The sequence below is a fragment of the Camponotus floridanus genome, unplaced genomic scaffold (assembly GCF_003227725.1).
Source record: "Camponotus floridanus strain SB8 unplaced genomic scaffold, Cflo_v7.5 scaffold103, whole genome shotgun sequence".
NCBI lineage: Eukaryota > Metazoa > Arthropoda > Insecta > Hymenoptera > Formicidae > Camponotus > Camponotus floridanus.
In genome coordinates, this window is record NW_020229219.1 from 191841 (window position 1) to 211823 (window position 19983).

The window sequence follows — 19983 nt, forward strand, 5'->3', positions numbered from 1 at the left end:
CGTTGCGCGGCGTGTGTCAGTACGTGTACGGCGATAAGCTGTGTCGCGTTGTCGGCCTATCGGGTGCAGCGGAGCGACCGTCTGGCGACGTGTTCTTATCACCAGCCGCGATCGAATCGTCCGCGATTAAGATAACGCGCTTGCGAAACCCTCGCGCTCGTAACGAGACATATCCGGTGATGCGCGAATTTTGAAAGCGGGCCAAACATAGAGGGAAACAACGCGGCGCAGTCGCGACCCGAAGACGCGATCGCGTAACGTACTCGATGTGCTCGCGCGTTTTCCTTCCACGGAGAAGAGATCCCGGATTGATGATCCTCGCGCCGCGAGTTACCTCCCGTTCGTGACTCGTCCTCGTCATCGGTTTCCCACGAGTTTCCTCGCCGACAGGGATCGCCGATTTTTCCGACGCGCGACGGAGATGTAAGCTCGACGCGACGAGTTTCGGAGGAGACGCCATCCGTTTCAAACGAGGCCACGTGGACCACGTTGGGAGCCAGGAAAAATGTGAGTTTGTTCTTCTATTTTTTCCCCCTTCTCTCTCTGTCTCTCTTTTTCCTCTCTCTCGCCTCTCTTCCGCATTGTGATCGCGGGCGCAAACGCGCCAACTTTTTCCTTCCTCGAAGCGACGTCTTTCTTCGGGAAAGTTGGCTGCGTAATAAAATCGTCGATTTTTTATTCACGAGCGATCGCGTAATTTCCTCAAAACGGGAAATGGAACAAGTCGAAGAGGCGGGATAATTTTGATATAAATTTAGGACAATTGCGATTAAATTTTTGTCAACGAGAAAACAATCAAATTTGATGATCGAATGGGATTTATAGGCCAGGTAAACAAATGAAAGAGTTTTTATGAGAATTGCGTGTCGGAGAAAGATTCGATTAACCGAGGTCACGTCAAGTGATATTTAATTTCGGAACGGGAAGAGCACGAGGATTTGAGCGATAATCGGACTAATGCCCTTTAAATCAAATTCAATTTAAAAGCATTCGCGTTAAATCGATTAAAAAGATAACGAGTCAGGGGGAAAACACAGCTTGCAGCGTCGCAAAGTAACGGTTAATTCGCAACCGAATGCAACCGCATAAAATTGCCCTCCGACTGTCAGCGAAAAGTCACCGTTTCGCCTAAATTGACTACCGGTGGTCGAAATAATTCTATTTCATACTCACGAGATATATTCCTCTAAAATATCCTAATTTTAAGACGTGCCATAATTAATTATAATTCGAAATACATGATATAACACACACATATATATTCAATAATAAAATAAAATAAAATACAATATAAAATGGTACATTTTATGCTGCCGTAATAAACTATATAATTCAATAAAAAAGTCAACGATACGCACGATATGCGATTATAACGCTATGATAAGTGAAACTGCGCTCTTCATTTCTCTTGCTATTGCAAAATGTCAGAGGTTTAACTTTGCATCCCTTTTGCATCCCTACTTTTGCGATATTTGCGTTTCGGATAGAAATGTCAACCTTATTATTTCCCCAAGAGGCGACGTTTCGTCGATTTATTTCATTCTATCGGGGCGAAATAGTACACACGAGTAACATTACGTTTAGTTTCGGTCGATGCTGTATTCCGTTGGGATTTCAATAGATTTCGAAACAAGAGAGAGGTAACAAGAAAGAGAAAAAAAGAGAGATAGAGAGACTGTGTCATGTCGTGTCTTATTCATAATTTACTCACATTGCGTGCACGCAAATTCGACATCATCTGGTACTTGTACGCTTATCGCAGCCGCTCGCTATCAGGGCTGATTGAAACGTGTGTCGAAAAGATTGCAATATCTGACAATGAGTCATATTAAACATTGATACATTGATGTCTTAATGTAATAAAAATGTGTCTAGTTTTAATTAAACATTTATTTGGACGAAATTAATACGAAAGAAGAATGTAGGAATTATAACTGTATATAGCTATTTTTTCAAAGTTCTTTAAACTTTATAGATTATTAATTGAAATTATATATAGTTTCCCTTTTTTCTCGAAAATTATTATTAATTTTAGTTATTTATTATATTAGTTATTTATTAGTTATTTATTATATTTAGTTTATTATTAATAATAAATTATTAGTTTTAGAACTATTTCAGATGATACTATATAATTTATCGAGCAATTTTCGCAGCAGCTGCGACATTTTACATTAAAAAATAACGCGATTTTAATGAAATACGTTACTTTCACGCGTCACGAGAGGTATTTCAGAAATCTTATATAATTTCCGTTACGTTTTCCATAAGAAAGGGATTATATCATACACATCCGTTTATTTCAGTGCTGATCGAAAAACATGCACATCATTTTTAATACGTTAACCGAAGAAAGGCGATGAATAAATCTCATCAATCGTTTCGAATATATTGCGATAACAAAATAAAAAAAAAATAAACAAATCAATGAGCTATCTTTGAGATCTCAATTTACAGATTATTTAAAAACTTCAGCTAAATTCTTTGAATTTTTTTTCAAAGGGGAAGGCTTTGTTTCTTCGGGGAAAAATTTGTTATCAGAAAAATCTAGATCGTCTAAAAAATTCCGTCGATTACGGCATCTTTCATCTCGGGCGGATATAAAAAAGTGCTGAGTCAGCCTCTCGAAAAGATTTAGACGCTTTGAAAAGCTTTGAGCGATGCATTCATGATGATATGGTGATTTTAGCGGCAAGTAATCTCGGATAAAAAATTCAATGAGGAGAGTCTCGATAATCGACGAGGCGATATCATAATTTTTTTCAGGCGCATCTGCAATCGTCGTAATGATAGCGATGATGAGGCGCGTTAAAGAAAGCGCTCGTGAGTAAACAGGTGACCCAATTTAGCCGCTCGATTTTTTCTACCCTTGATATACAAACTCCGTTCGTTTACATTCGACCGATAGCGATTCGCAAAGAGAAGGGCGCCCGTACATCGATCGTCGTACACCGGAATCTCGTCCATCGCAGCCGCACGCACACGCGATCGGGCGTGCTCATTGACGCGTGTATGCACGTGTGTACGCCCACGCACACAACGTCAGTAAACTGTGGCACATATTCCCGTCCCGTGCGACTTTGAGATCGAATCAGGTATCGCTCGAGCGAATTAAATCTTCGTAAAAATGGATGTCGTGAAAAGAAAAGAAAAATCAAGTAATAAGTAAGTTATTTTCTTGAAATTATATTCTCTAGGTCTGCAAGGTCACACAATCCTGCGTAATTTATTTTTAATTTCGAAAGTTTCAACTTTTTTGCTTAATCGTCTAAAATGATTACCTTTATGAACAAATTATTGTTGTAAAAGGAGAAATTAACGGTTTCTCGTTTGAGATTAGAAGATAAGATCTGATCGCTATAAAGATCACACATACATACACGCACGCAGTGACTAGAAGGAAACTGTTCAAGAACAAAGTAAACAATTTCTACGTGAATTGAAGCCAGCTCGATATGTACGTTAAAAACTCATCGATCGCATTAATCCAATATTATTTTTGTATCGTTGTGCAATTATCCGATACAGAGTTATTCGAGGTTATTAACGTCAACAAGAAATCAGAAAGAAAAATGAATTCCATTCTCTCTGTCGGAAATCGCAGTATCGATCGCTTATCAGGATTATCGGCAGATATATTGGATGAAGGGCATGTTTTTTGTATCAGTCGCGTAGATTTAACGATAAGCGGTGTTTTTCGGTCTCTTGGTAATGTACATTTTTTTATATTTATATAGGACGTAGCTGGCTTACTTTCTTTTAGATCTATATTTAAGAGGATATTAAATTTTTATCATTTTTGGGTGAGAAAACATTTAAAATTAATCACTGATGTCATATTTTAATTTCAAGATAATTTTGAAAACAACATTAGAATTGGAAGACATAATATTTGAAAAAAACTGATTCCTCGTACAAAAATAAGTCGAAAATGTAAAATAAAATTTATTTCGAAGATTTTTTTTCCAACAAAATTGACTTTAAAAATTTATAAATTAATTTATTTTTTTAATTAATTTATGTTTTTTTAATCTGAATAACAATTAGACTCCAGTGACCTTGCATTATTGAATTTATTTCAACGGTGTCTATTAAAATATGCATAAAGATACAACATTTTTTCTATTAAGAAATAAAGTTTATCTTGACAGCTTTTACATGTAACATCTTTATACACAGAGTGACTTGCATTATTTTGAATTATTTTATTAAATGGAATTAATACTGTTTTATTATTTATTTATTTATGTATTAATAATAGTTGTGTCGAGAAGCAAATTCGAATAATATCATTATATCATTATGTCATTAGAGGTAATTCAAAAGATTATTAAAAAGATAAATATACAAAAAGATAAATATATTATTAATATCACAAAACCAATTTTCTCGAAAAAAAGCCTAATATGAAATCATTTTATTCATTTTCTTATATTATCTTTGCAGGAGGAATCATCCTTTTCTCGATTGCATGTACATTTCTTGACTCTATATTTCTGAATGTTATAAAATATTAGCACTTTGAGTAAGAGACTCTTTTTTTAATGCGTTGAATAGTCATGGCTATTGCACACTTTTCGCAGAAATAATCTACTTTAGTTATCTTCACAGAACATCCGGTGTTGAAATTGCTATTAGCAAACATATCTATATGTATTGCATTCTCTATAATTTGTAACTATATCGAGAAATCTCGTATCTTTCTTTATCCGATAAGAGTGTAAAATACGTAATCTCTAGAATGGTAAGTCTCCACAAATCTAGGTTCAAATTATGTAAGAGTAAAATATACTCATACTTATTTTTGATTATGTGAAACTATCAGATAAGAGCGTTTTTCACATAATTGTTAATTGACTGGAAATCAAATATTATTTTATCATATCGCATTAATAAATCAGGCGGATAATCAATGAAGAATAAACGTAATTTATAAAGGATAGATTGTAGAAGAAACATATAACATATAAGTACTGTTCGATAAAATCGATTTGGTTAAATAATTATTAACACAGGTTTATGTGACGATTGCATGACATATGATACATGACATTTGATTATGATATATGAGTTCTGCAAAGAGTAATATATTATATTTCGCAACGATACTGCAACGTGCCAGTTTTGCACATTTATTAAAAAAAGTGATTAACGCGTAAATATTTGCACAGATGGAAAATTTAAAAGTAAATTTATATTATATATAAAAATATATAGAAATAATATTCTAATAGAAAGCAAATACTAATATATAAAAAGTAAGTTAACAGCTTGATGTACCATTTTCAATTTTTTTGTTAAATGTCAATTTTTAAATTTGCATCGACTTAATTTCATGCTGCGTAATTTAAGGAAATTGGATGATTGCATCAAGTTCGCGATTATATTTACGTCTTCTGTAAAACACATATGTGACAATGCAGTATATTGTTATTCCAGATATGTGCGAATGATTCGTCAGTCGCGAGGATAAGTAAACGTCTGTCGAAAAGAATAATACGAACGGTCGAATTTTGAATTTCAAACAGTTATGTTTGGAACGAATTGGAAACATATTATCGGAACGAGAGCGCGATAATTCGCACCCAGTGCGATCGAAGAAGATTGAATACCCAGTGTCTTGTCGATTCCAGAAATTTCAGCTATAATTACGGCTAATGTGTGCGGCAGAATATTACATCGTGGGTTGAACCATACAGTTGATTACGCCAATTGAAGAACTATTATTCTTTAACGACATCAAATAGACTTAGAAACTTTGATATCAAAGATAAGATTATTTATCAATTCGGTCAAACTAATATCCAGAAATCACATGTATGTGACAGAAAGACATTGGAATTAAATATTCCAAAATAATTCAAAATACTTAAAAGCTAAAGTCTCAGTTTGAAAATATCTTGATGTTAATAATTCACCAAAAGTACATCTTTAAAGATGTAATAATTTTATATAGTATGGATTACAAAAACACACATGTACATATTCTTTTATAAATTATAAAATGAATATGTAAAGCACGTGTGAAGTAAAGAATTTTATATATATTTTAATTAATATAATTGAATAATAAAAAACAAGTAATTAAATTTCCTCATTAAATCTATATTAAAGTAATTAATATAATTACTTTAATAAAAACGTAATGGAAGTTTAATATGGACATATCATCGCTAAGAATCAACCGACCTTTATCCGTGAAGTTTATTTCTTTGCAGTAGAGTTTGCACTTACTGTTTCACGTATTACGTTTAGAATATTTTTTCTCCACCGTGTATGTATATACGCAGATGTGCCAGCATGTCCGAGGACGACGCGCAGGAAGCAGCCAGCGAGGAGATCGAGAAACAGGGATCCCTTTATGTGTTCCCGGGTACGGGCCGCCCCAGCCGCGCAACATCGTCGTCATCGTCGGCATCGATGGCGCCCCTTCAGCCACCACTGTCGTCTTTCCCTCACGGTGGCGATCCAACCATGATGAGCACGACGATGACAACCAGCACCACGACGACGATAACATCCACGCCGACGAAGATGAGCAACGGCGACGAGGACGAGGACGCCGTAGAGGAAGTCACCTCGCCGAGCAGAAGAAGACCTCTGCCGAAAACGCACGCGAGATCGGCGAGCCATGGTGGTGTCCTGGCGGATTGCACGACCGGACGGCAGACCTACGGGTCTTTTCTGGGTCCGCTGACGACGGTGGGAAGCGCCACGTCCGCGGGTCGACCATCGGCGCTGAAGAAGCCGGGTCATCAGAGAGCCTTCAGCCAGGGTCAGGTGGCGGACGTGACGCAAAGCCAGTCAGCCGTAACGGGACATCATCGCGTCGGCTCCAGAACGGATTTCATCTTGCCGCCGGGCCACAGGGAGGAGGGCAGACCGCCTACTGCCGGCAGGATGCCTTCCTTTCGCGGTCATTCTCGCCAGGCGTCCAGGTACGAAATGACACATGAGATGCAATTTATCATGTTCCTTGAACGATAAGATTGATCGGGAATAGAATCGAATAACAGTACATAAGTAGCAGATAATGTCTAAGAGACGCTAATATTATAGCTAAATGATTATTTATTAAAATTATTAATAATTTATATCTTTAGATCAATAATATTAACATACTCCGAGATCGCTTGTCATGAAATACTGATTTGTTGAAATTATTGTTTCAATGAACACGAGTTTTTCATAAATTAAATTCAGAATTTCTTCCTCTAAAGATGTGATATTTCATGTATAACAGAATATTAATAATGCAAACTATGGCGCGATTGTTCGCAGATCGGAGTCTATCTATACGATAAGACGTAGCGTCGTGCCCCCCTGGTGGAGAAGACTATGGGCCTATTGTTTCGGTTCATTGCCGGAAGAGCCCCGTCTAAGGACAATAGTGCCGAATCACTTAGTCTCCCCGAAAACACCGAAGAGTCAGCATCCCAATGGGTATAGGACGGACAACAGGTAAAGACAAGAATGATGTATACGAAATAACTCAAACGGGACAATCATCTCGCATGTCTCATGATGTAATACACGTTTCAGGGTACGCACAACAAAGTATACGGCGCTGAGCTTCCTACCTCGTAACCTGCTGGAGCAGTTTCATCGTGTGGCTAATCTATATTTCATCTTCATCGTTCTACTTAATTGGGTGCCGGCCATAAATGCTTTTGGCAAGGAAGTCGCTATGATCCCCGTCTTGTTCGTTCTTGGGGTTACAGCGCTTAAGGACTTCTTCGAAGATCGTCGGCGTCTCGCCAGTGACCGGCGTGTGAATAATTCCACCTGCCGCGTCTACGTTAGGTGAGTCGACGAACAAAGTGCGACGTTGCATCCGTCACGATGTAGCGTAAAGCATGGAGATCGTTCGAGTACAATCAGTTTCTTTTTTCTCTGCCCTCTCTTCTCCTTCTTGACCTGTGCAAAAACACAGCCTAGAGATAATGCAAGTTTTATGACTATCGTAAAAAGAGTTAATGCAATGTTGCGCGTCTTTTTCTGCAAATTGTACGTGGGAGCCGAGAAAAGAAACGTTAGCGATCGAATGATAAAACGCTTAAGAATAATGCTTCCGTTGTTGTGGGAAAGTTTGATGAAAACATTAATAGTGAAATGTAATTACTATAATAATATAATATGGGGAATCCTTTTTTCTAGTATGATATATAATTTGAAATAAATATTTCAAATTTTGAATAATGTTTTTAATGCACAATCTTAATCCTAGCCTGCATAAATATGCTACCATAAACACAATAATATTAAGGGAATTCTTTAAAGGGCCTCTAATTGTGCCTTAAATTTATGTCACATTCAAAGCATTTCTGAAGCTTTTTAATAATTCTCTATGTGACAAAAAAGCATGAAAAATCAAGTTTTGACAGTTTTAATTTTCTTTCTAATAATAAAATAAATGCACGATAGATTTTTCTCTCTTCCTTTCTCTTATGTATGAAAAATTGAAGAGACATATTTAATTTTTCAACCAGTATCGACCTTGCTCGTTTACTTTCTAGTTTTAGTAGCGCGCAAGCCGTCCCTTCAGTTAGAATCCTTGCGGCAACGGAATCCGATAGATCGATTCCAATAAGACCGACAATTCCAGATATGTGGGTCACATACGAACGTGAACGAACGGTCTACGTGCACAAACACGGAGAGGAAAGTGTCCGGCGCGTATACCGTTCTTTTCCCGCAAGAATACTCTCCGACATGACGTTCTAGATTGTCGTTGATGCGTCGCGATCACCAGCATTGTTTACGCTTGTAACGTTAGCGCTTAATTGATGCGCTCGCAGCGTCGTCAACAATCTAACAGCCGCTTAATAGACGACATCAATACATTTATTTTCGTCGTTCGTGCATCCGAAATGGTCAGCAAACTCGCTCGAAGAGGTTGCATGTATATTCATACATGCGCGCGATCGAACCGTAGATACAATTCGACGCGTGCGCTGATAAACGCGTATGTACACCCGCCACGTGGTTTTGATTGCAGCGCAACAAGGAGGAGGTGGATTGAACAAGGGTTGAATGAACTCCGAAAAAAATTCTCTCGCGACTTACAACTATCTACAGAGATAACAAGCGGGTCTATTAACGTTGTAAAATTCGAAAAAGTCTATTTAATTTAAAATTGTTTTCCAAATACTTTTAAAAACAGTTCCATAAATAAACTAATAAATAATTATGTTTCGAGCTGTGTTGTTTTAACCTGCATTTCAACTATTTAAAAAGATGCTCGTGAAATAGCAGACTAGGACATGTAATTTTTAAAAATTTATCAATTATGTGCATTGACATTAAATAATGTCAGTAATGAATTGGATTATTGAAAAAATGAAAGAAAGTAACTTTTCTCTCTATGTTTTGTGATATTTTTGAAGTATCCTATTCATAAATTCACGTAAATTGACAGTTGATTGATCCCTTAATGTCTCGTATATATATATAATCGAATTTACAGTCGATCTGTTTGATCGTTCGCTAGTTCTTTCGACCGTGCGAACGTCAGCAATTTTGGTCGTTACGACTCTTCATTCATAATGCAATATAATTGGAAAGTTGATCGATGACCTGGCAATCTCGATGCAGCGTACCGCTTCGGGAAAAATTACGCGGGTGACCTTGTCCTTCGTCCGTATCCCTTCGTGTCCCCTGGAGACGTCGATTCTCTTTCAATTTTAATTTAATATCTGTACCGATTACGCTCGCGAGAGATTCCATCAAGATCGTTCTTTCACGATAATCTTAATTTCAGCTTGTTATTGTTAAAATTAAAATTAAAAAAGAATATTATATTATCGTCATAATGATAAAATCTATACATTTCTAATTATTAAAACATGAGATAATATTTTACATACATATTCAATGCTATCATTAAGCTGTAAATTAATAATAATGATGAATTATTAACAATATAAAAGAATTATACGTCTAAATATCGTATCAGATATGACAAGTAATCGTGATATGTTGTGGAACGATCGACAGGATCTTTGATATGTTGCGGACAATATGTGTGACTTAGTACCGGTGCATTCGCGTGTTTTCATGATCAGTCGGGAAAGGACGATCGATTCAAAATTACATTGTCGACAAGACTCTTCGAGTCGCTAATCGCCCGCGCCTATCGTTTTCTAAACGCAATATATGTCCGCATAATGGTGTGTGAATGATTCAGCTCTCCTTCTCTCTCTTGCTCTCCCTTTTTACCTTCCTCTTGTACTCGCGGCCACAAGTCGATTGCAATCCGTCTCGTGCGCTAAAGACCTTGACATTCGCATTTGTTACCATTACCCCTTTTTATCTCGCCTGTGCCTCATAATCTGTCGATTCCGCTTGTTAAATTATCGTCATATATTTTTCATCGTTATTACGCGTCTCGTCTACGCCTGAAATGTCAACATTTTCACAGCCGTCAAGTCGAAAAACAAGTCGAATCATTTTAACGAAATGAGAATAAATTGATTTCAATCCGTCTTCTCGGTATTAAAAATTATTTATATAATGGCTCGATAAAAATTGATAATAAAAAATCTGTCTATTTTAGTTTATAAACGTGCAATCTAATTAACGGTGACTCATTCGAACGAATCTAGGACGCGGCTAGAATTGCAAGCTAAATAGAAGGAAAACTTCGATCGGAATAAATATTGGAGGCGTCGCACGAGTTCGCTAATCATCGCACTTGCCTCGTCTATTTGACACCGATTGCACGAGGCAGCTATTGGCCTTCGTCGAATTAATTTCTTTATCAAGACAGGCCTCCGAGCGCAAATTCTATCGCGTAAAATGCTAAAATTCGAAGCCAAAATTCCACTTTAGAAGCTTCTTTCTCCGAAATCATCAGCGCGAAACAAATATATCATCTTTCGCAACGCAAACAACTTTCAAACATCGTTCGCCAATCGCAGTGTCCTCTCTTGTTTAATATTCTCATATTACAACATAACGCGTGAATTTTCGGGACGGGGCTCGGCAAATTATCCGGATAAATTTACATCAGTGAAAACTGAGAAGTTTTCTCCCCGGTCTACTTCTTTCTCTCTTGCGGAATTTTCGGAGTGCCGTTAAGTCGGCGAGTGATGACGTCATCGTCTTATGTCATATGAGAGAACAGCGCGATGTAAACGAGTGTAAACGTTTACAATGTATGTGTACATCCGCTTGTGCATATTCTATCTTCGTTTACTTCTACGAAACACGTTGGAAGCCCTGAAATATCGGTGAGCGACTAACATATGCAAAATCCATATGCAAAGGCCATTTCGTTATATTTCGTAGGTTTTCTCTTTCTAAATTATTCTGCATAAAAGCAGTAATTATAAATGCTCGGATACGTGTCGTAGCTACAAGTATCTTTTCTATTGCACTTATCATAAGACAATGTTTAAGTTTTTGATGATATGCGTCAAATTCGAATGAATCTTTCTCGCGTAAAAACATCGAGACACTATTTCAAATAGCACTTTAATCGTTATTATATTTGTCCATTTCTTAAGTTTTAGAATTATCATTAAACAATTTTTTTTTTCAAATTTATTTTTACAAGCATGCTTTAGTAATATTTTAATTTACAGATATTTTTAGAATAAAAATGTACGATAAACCCTTTATAAATATTCTGTTGTTTCTTGGCGATATTATAGAAGTGCAATCAAGGCCACGTAGAATATCAAAAAGGAATAATACCAAGAAATCGAAATATTGAGAAGTTCCACTGAGAAATTACAAAAGTTACGCGAATTATGATAAGACTAAATAACTTCATACAACGTGTTTAGTAAACTTACTATCCTTGACTCGTTATCTCTTGCTATGCGGTTGAAAACTTATACTGAAATTATTATGCGGTTAGAACGATAGCAATACGTACTGCCGCGGTATACATGGTTGCCTTTGATGTTCTGACATGTCGAGGAAAAAACGTTCGGAAGTTAATAAACGACAAATAATCATGATTAATTAATTGTTGTTGCACCTTAATGCAGCGTGTTAATATATGATGAAACATTTATGTAATACACCGTGTATGCATAAAAAACCTGCCATTTTCATCGATCGATGTTACGTAGCTAATGTTTCTTCCATGTTTCTTCAATGTTACATCCGCGGATAAATGATCTTGGAAAAATCATTAAATTTCTAGTCTTGTTTTCAGTCTTGTTTTATTTGTAATATATATATGTGTATGAAAATATCGTACAGCAATCATTATAATGTCATCCGTAAATGTCGCGTATATAATTGCATAATTAACTCGTGTATTCGCGCTACGTGCCGCGAATCCCTCGCGGGACAACGATACGAATCCGCGACAAAAACCACACCTAATCGCGATGATACTCATGGCACGATACGCGATGCATAATGCACATTTTACGGCGATTCACGTGTTTTAAATGTTGTTTTAAATGTAAAAAGAGTGAATGATACAAAAGCAAGAATGACGCGTTTCTTACTTTGTATTATCCTCCGAGACGAACAAAAGAATTAGTATTTGTATCATTTCGTCTCGCCGTGAGACGACCTTGTGACACTACAATATTCCCGAAATGAATGCGAAATAAGCAATAACTATAGTTCTCATTCATTCCGTTCGTCTTCAAATGTCAAACGGTAAACGGCTGTTTGCTATCCTTTGGAGTTCTCCCACGCGTTCACCTCCGATATCTCGGTCGTCTTAATTTCGCTCCGATCAAACGGGTGCGGACGTGTGACGTTCAAGGACGAGCAACCTTGAGAGATGCCGTGCGCTTGTAATTGAAAGGAAATATATCGTCAATCGCCGATTTCGTCATCAGCAGCTCGGAGAGCGCACGCGAACGAGATGAATCTAACTTCTGAACACTTGAATTAGCTACTCAAGGTCGCGTCTTAAAGATGCCTGTCGCGATCCGCCACTGCTTACAGCCGAGAGAGTAATAAAGAATCACGTAATAGAGAATCCGAGTTCTCACGGGCGATTCCTGCAACTCGATTTCGTTCCGTGTACCAACATATCGCGTATTAATCTTTAATTATTATCGGAAAGACGTTTTAAATGTTTTCTAAATCTTTTGTGAGATATCGAATATTTTTTGCACATTGTGTAATATTAAAGCTAATGATTGATTAAAAAGAATACCTGAAAGAGTAACATCTTATCGACTTATTAATTTTTCATCGCGCTATTTATGATCATAAGCGAGATCAATTTTATCACTTGCTATTTATGATCAAGTGAAATCTGTTCCGACACATATACATAGACTTCAAATGTTTATTAATAAACACATGCGTTTCATTGCGCTCGTTTCGGTCTTGGTAAATATTCGCGTTCCTCGCTGTACAAAACTCTGTATAATGTCCACTTTTGCGACACTGACGACAGCAGAGTAGCCTTACGAGTTCTTTTATGCAACGCGAGGATTTGTCGATTGTCTTATGTCAATCCGTTAAGATTCTACAATTTTATTCGCCGGATATTTTTTCCTTTGTACGAAAGGGGAAAGTATAAATTGATTTAGTCCTTTCGTGATCCTAACAATAGATTTTAATAATAGTGTAGTGACACATGTGCGCGAGCATCAGAGTTGATTAATTTACTGAAAACTATCACGTAATATTCACACACGTAATTAAGTTTATTAAGCTAAAATAAACTACGCTATATTAAATAAATATTTGCAGTAGTCTAATCATCGCGCTCTTAATTAAATTCTTACTGCAAAGTTATGCAATTTACATAATTATAGAGTTTGAGATGTGAAATTAAGAAGCATCGCGCGGATGAAGTAATTCATTTATCACGTAAACTTTCCAATTATTTTGCATGATTACGAAAGTATAACTACCTTTTTCGATGTGGTCGCTTAAATAACACTCAAAAGTAGTGCCTTAGTTTCTTGACGAGAGATTTCTCTTGTGATTTCATTGTAGCGAAGGCGACAGATACATGAAGGTGGCGTGGAAGGATGTCAAGGTGGGCGACCTGGTTCACCTCTCGAACAACGAACTGGTACCGGCCGATCTTTTGCTTCTGAGAAGCAGCGATCCTCAGGGATTAGCTTATCTCGATACGTGCAACCTTGATGGTGAAACGAATCTGAAGCAGCGTCAGGTTATCAGGGGTTTCCTCGATCTGCAGGATACTTTCCAGCCTTCCAAGTTCCGGTCGGTGGTTGAAGTCGATCAGCCAAGTACTAGAATATATAGGTAAATACATGTATGCGATAATTTGTCATGTTCACAACAACAAAAAATCAATCTCTTAGATTCCAATTATTTTTATAAATTTTCAAAGAGCTCGGATAGAAAAAGCACATATTTCTTAACATGTCTGTAATTGATGTTTCCTTTAATACAAAGTTTTGTTTTTTATGATTCATCCCAAAAGTGCTTATCGACGATATTTATTACCGTGATAACGTTTGTAAACCAGTAATTAATCAAATTACAAGTGATCTCACTAAATGCGTCTGTTAGGTTTCATGGCGCCGTAGTGCACCCGAACGGTGGCAGAGTACCCGTGTCCACGGAAAATCTTTTGCTCAGGGAATGTGTTTTAAAGAACACCGACTTCGTCGAGGGTATAGTCATATACGCTGGTCATGAGACTAAAGCATTGCTGAACAACGGTGGACCCAGATACAAGGTAAAAAAGATTTAAGAAATCAATTAAATTAATAATTGAAATAATTTTCCTTGAATATCTTTTCAACTATATAAAATGGTTTTTAGAAGAATATGTCTAAAAAAATGTATAATAAAGTGTATATTTTACACACACACACACACACACACACACACACACACACACACACACACACACACACACACACACACACACACACACATACACATATATATTGTACATTTTATTTTATATATGTATGTATATGTATATAAAAAAATTGGATCATTAGTTTAAAAAAAATATTTATGTGTGTGTGTGTATGTGTGTGTGTAAAAAATACATTATATAAAAATACATTATATATATATATAATGTATTTTTTTGTAACTACTGATCCAATTTTTTTATCTGATCAAAAAAATAAGTAAACAACGATTTGATTGTTTAATTTAAAAAAATTGTAATTAAAAGTTATGAACAAATAAGATCGTAAAAAAATAATTTTATTCAACTATAATTAAAATCAGAGAAAGCTCATTCAACGAAAAGTATTAAATGTCAAAAGTCAAACATATGTGAAAGAAAATAAAAAACGAAATTATTCAGATATGCATATTAAACATGATTATCAAGAAAAGGAAACCTAAAAATAGATAATCTTGCTACATAATTTCGCAATTTGCTCTTTAAATAAATAGATCGCATAGAAAGATAACACGAGAAATACCTCAAACGCTCAAATTTAAAATTTTCATGATACGATTTCAGCGTTCCCGTCTGGAGAAGCAGATGAACAGGGACGTGAAATGGTGCGTTGTGATATTGCTGGTGCTATGCGTGTTCGGTGCGATCGGTTGCCGTTTTTGGTTGTCCACGTACACGGGTTTGACGATGGTACCGTTTCTGCCGGTGGTGCAGGAGCCAGTCTACGAGAGTATACTGACCTTCCTGACCTTCGTTATAATATTTCAAGTGATGATACCGCTGAGTCTATACGTGACGATCGAGATGGCCAAGGTGGGACAGGTGTATCATATCGGCCACGACCCGGCCCTCCACGACACGGAAACCGGTCGTAAGGCGGAATGCCGCGCGCTGAATATCACGGAGGAATTAGGTCAAGTGAGTGCGATAATTTATATTAAATGAATCTGCGCGCGTGAGGAAGAATATTTTATACAAATGTATATATCATATGATCGATATTATGAAAATTGTTCTTTCTCATTTCTTTGTATTTCCAATTTAAAAATTAATATCCGTCATCGTCATGTCATATATTTTGTAATCTTCTCTGTATTTCTTTGCATTTGTTTTCTCAGACAAAAACTTTATCTTATCGAAAGATCTTTTGAAAGTAATACATGCAACATATTTGGAAATTACTTGAAATTACCTGCCGTTGAATTACAGGTGCAATATGTTTTTTCCGACAAAACTGGCACTCTCACGGAAAACAAAATGCTATTCAGGCGATGCGTAGTAAGCAACCAGGATTATTCGCACATAGGCGACAATGAGAATCTGCTTCCGTGCTCGCGGCTTAAGGAGGACCTCCTCATAAGTACATTTCGACACCGTTTACAAGAATTTCTTATTGTTTTGGCCACGTGCAATACGGTTGTTGTAAATTCTCAACCGCATCACGATAACATGAACTCTAGCGGAGTCATCGAAGAACCTCAAAAAAATGGAACTCGGGCTGCAAGGTTAGCACACGTTAGAAATAAGAATTAAAATTTTAATTAAGAAGTAAAAGAAATACAAAAGTACATTTATTACTCTGTAAAAGAAAAAAAAAATGATTAATCAAACATGACAAATTTTTAATGGACAAATCAAATCAGTTGTTATCACATTTTTATCACGTTTTCTATTAGCTTAATATTTTGCAGAATAACAGAGGATACTAATTCATTTCCGACCGTTAATTCCCCGCCGATACCGATATCTCCGAACAGTAGAAATCCCCGCACCTTATCTCCAGTATCACCTGTGATCAGCACGACAAATACGTTTGATGACACATCAAAATTTCCGTTTAAACTTTCCAGGTTAGTGTAATGTCCAATATACATAAAATATGAGTACATAAAATATGAAAATATTTAACAGAACAATTTTTTTTTTAGGCCAAAGTTGCTAAATGTAACGTCGATACCGAGTCTAGGGATCGGTTTATTGGGACGAAAACTTTCACCAGATGGCCAAAAGAGACGTAGTCCGGACACAAAAAACAGCGATGAATTATTACAAAGTCTAGCGATCTACGAAGCGGAAAGTCCTGATGAGTTGGCGCTAGTACACGCGGCACGTGCTTACGACGTCAAGCTAGTGAAACGAACGCCTCGCAGTGCAATCGTTTCTTTTCCAGACAAATCAACGGTCGCGTTCGAAATACTTCACGTAGGTGATTGTGATTGAACAAATGAAAATCACTCGAGAACGAGTATTAACTGATTATTCCTCAACCGCTTGCAGGTACTACCATTTGATTCGAATAGAAAATGTATGTCGGTGCTACTCAGGCATCCTCATACCGGCGAGATAGTATTATACAGCAAGGGTGCCGACACGACGATATTACCAGCGTTGTCGCCGAATGAAGAGAACACCGTCTCCTCGGCAAGTATTCGACAATATCTGCAGTCGTACGCGCGTCAAGGGTTGCGTACCCTGGTGATGGCAAGGAGGACATTGACATCACAAGAATATGAGATATGGCGAGAGAAGCACGATGAGGCGGAACTGGCGACGGAGAACCGTGAACGTCGTATACGCGATTCGTACGCGACGTTGGAGTCGCACTTAACGCTGCTGGGAGCGACCGGTATCGAGGACAAATTGCAAGTTGGCGTGCCCGAGACAATGGCCGCTCTAGTCGCCGCCGGAATCGTCGTGTGGGTTCTGACAGGTTCGTGAAAAGTCTCATATGCGGGTGAGCGCGCACGCAAACCGGTTTGACATTGACGCACATACGTTATTTGTAATACACAATCATCATAGAGAAATATGTGTTTCACATCAAATCGTAAACGGATTTGCTCGTAGTTAACTTTCCGTTTATATATTATATTATATGAACAATGTTATACAAAGATTAGGAGATAGAAAAATTATGTATAAAATTATAATAAAATAGACGTCTTTCGAAACTACATTCTTGTGCGTAATTAACGTGCAAAGATGTCAAAGCGATTACGTGATGTATGCATAAATGTTTGCTTTTGCGGTTTCAGGAGATAAGCCAGAGACTGCGGTGAACGTGGCATACTCGGCGCGACTCTTCTCGCCAGCCATGCAGCTGCTGCAGTTGCAGGCGAGATCGAAATCCATTGCTGAGACGCTCATACGCGGCTATCTGGAGTCGGCGCACAAAGAGAGTGCAAACAATGGTCATTCGCAGCAACCAGGCATGATTGCCGATCCCGTCGGTATATATCCGAATCGCGATTCCACCGAGAGAGATGCCCATAGAATCGGCAGTCCGTGGCCACGGCAACGCGCGCTCGTCGTGGACGGTAAGACGTTGACCGTGATCCTGGATCCACGATCAGGTTTGACCGGCCCGTTCCTCGAACTCACGAAAACGTGTTCCAGCGTCTTAGCCTGCCGCGCCACACCGTTGCAAAAGGCAAGAATATTATCCGATAATAACGAAACAAAATTGTCAATAAACTCGAGATAAATTCTTTAAACAAGTTTCTTCAACTGTAATCTAGTTTTTATAATTGCAATCTAGCAGTTAATCAATACAGTATAAGAAATACTAAAGTGTGATTAATTCTATATTATAGGCATATATAGTTCGCATCGTTAAAAAACAATTGGGAATGAGAACGTTAGCGATCGGCGATGGCGCAAATGATGTTAGTATGATACAGACCGCCGATGTGGGCGTCGGTATCTCGGGGCAAGAAGGTACGCAGGCAGTGATGGCGGCGGATTTCGCGATTTCACGATTTTCCATTCTCAGTCGGCTCCTCCTTCTGCATGGGCACTGGTGTTATGACCGTCTCGCCAGAATGATTTTGTATTTCTTTTACAAGAATGCAACTTTCGTCTTCCTCGTGTTCTGGTTTCAGGTGAGCATCGCGAAAAAGAAAAATAATTATTAAAGAAAAAAATGTATAAAAATAAATAAAACACTGTTTTCTGCGAAAAATAACTAGAAAATAGCTAGAAAATTTATGTGTATGTTTTTCAAATATATATATCTCTTTTTTTACAGTTATATTGCGGTTTCTCCGGTGCCGTAATGATAGATCAAATATATTTAATGCTATACAACTTGCTGTTCACTTCGCTGCCACCTCTAGCTTTGGGCATATACGATCGAATCGCTGCGCCTCGCGTGTTACTTTCAGCACCGGAATTGTACACAAGAGGACGTCTGGGACTAGTTTATCAGCCGCACTCGTTTTGGCTCACAATCAGCGATGCTCTTTACCAAAGTCTTATTATTTTCTTTATTACCAAAGAGGTTAGTACAATATATAAAGAAATTCGATTGATCATTGCGTACAAAGATTTTCGTCATTTCATCATTCTTTCAGGTTTATCATGATTCGATTATCGATATATGGGAATTTGGGACGACTATTATGACAGCGTGCATCGTTGTCATGCTGCTTCATGCTGCCATAGAAATTAAATCTTGGGTAAGTAATAAAAATAAAGAAAAAATGACGATGTTGTTTTCGCCAATAATCACGTTGTCTATTTCAGACTATAATTCACATTGGTGCCATCTTGGGTTCCTTGGGCATATTCTTTGGATTTTGCCTTTTTTATAATGCCGTCTGCGTTAATTGCATGGGTTTACCCGGATCCTTCTGGGTAATGGAAAAAGTCATTACGCGTCATACGTACTGGTTCACTGTAGTACTTACGTCTGTCCTCGCACTAATGCCTAGGTATGCTCGCTTTATAATTAAATTAAGATTATGCAATAATTGTGTAAGTGTTTAATTTAAGTAATTAATTCAAGACTGTAAAGATGAGCTTGCAGTTTTATCATCTTTAAATTTGCTTTGATTTTTATTTTGTATAATTTAAACTCTCTGCGCGCGTTTACAATTCCATATAATTGGTCTTATATCGACATAATTATACAATGACATTCTTTGTTTTCTTAATGATCGAAGATTAGTCTATAAGGCGATACAATCCACAATCGCACCAGACGCTATACAAGTCATCTCGCAGCAAATTGTCGCAAAAGGCGGTAATCAAATTCGTCGGCAGCGTATCAGCAGTCAAAGAGGCGAAATTAATTTTATTGCTGGATGGTCACGTTCCTCGCAGCATGCTACCATCAGGTATGTATATGTCGATTACTTCATGCTATCTAATTACTC

At 37.4% G+C, this 19983-nt stretch overlaps 1 protein-coding gene and 1 long non-coding RNA gene across 3 annotated transcripts in view; one reads left to right on the top strand and one right to left on the bottom strand.

The window, feature by feature from the left end:
- LOC105255363 (probable phospholipid-transporting ATPase VD) overlaps positions 1-19983 on the top strand; it is a 21359-nt gene continuing 1376 nt past the window's right edge. The window contains exons 1-17 of one of the 2 annotated variants that reach the window (XR_003123107.1): positions 1-507; positions 6291-6938; positions 7282-7461; positions 7543-7803; positions 13927-14202; positions 14473-14641; positions 15392-15745; positions 16037-16332; positions 16519-16677; positions 16756-17029; positions 17105-17537; positions 17863-18257; positions 18421-18708; positions 18855-19106; positions 19180-19284; positions 19352-19539; positions 19776-19944. Coding sequence is in view for 1 of the 2 variants with exons in the window: in XM_011264598.3 (XP_011262900.1) it covers positions 6301-6938; positions 7282-7461; positions 7543-7803; positions 13927-14202; positions 14473-14641; positions 15392-15745; positions 16037-16332; positions 16519-16677; positions 16756-17029; positions 17105-17537; positions 17863-18257; positions 18421-18708; positions 18855-19106; positions 19180-19284; positions 19352-19539; positions 19771-19944 (4442 nt within the window). In the remaining variant the exon portion in view is untranslated. Of the gene's footprint in view, positions 508-6290; positions 6939-7281; positions 7462-7542; positions 7804-13926; positions 14203-14472; positions 14642-15391; positions 15746-16036; positions 16333-16518; positions 16678-16755; positions 17030-17104; positions 17538-17862; positions 18258-18420; positions 18709-18854; positions 19107-19179; positions 19285-19351; positions 19540-19770; positions 19945-19983 lie in introns of both variants that reach the window. The other variant, XM_011264598.3, reaches the window with a different exon arrangement.
- The window catches only part of LOC112638644, a 23776-nt gene continuing 11625 nt past the window's right edge, over positions 7833-19983 (bottom strand). The window contains exons 2-3 of the long non-coding RNA XR_003123109.1: positions 13842-14189; positions 7833-7917 (exon numbers count right to left, since the gene is read on the bottom strand). This is a non-coding gene — a long non-coding RNA (uncharacterized LOC112638644). The remainder of the gene's footprint in view (positions 7918-13841; positions 14190-19983) is intronic.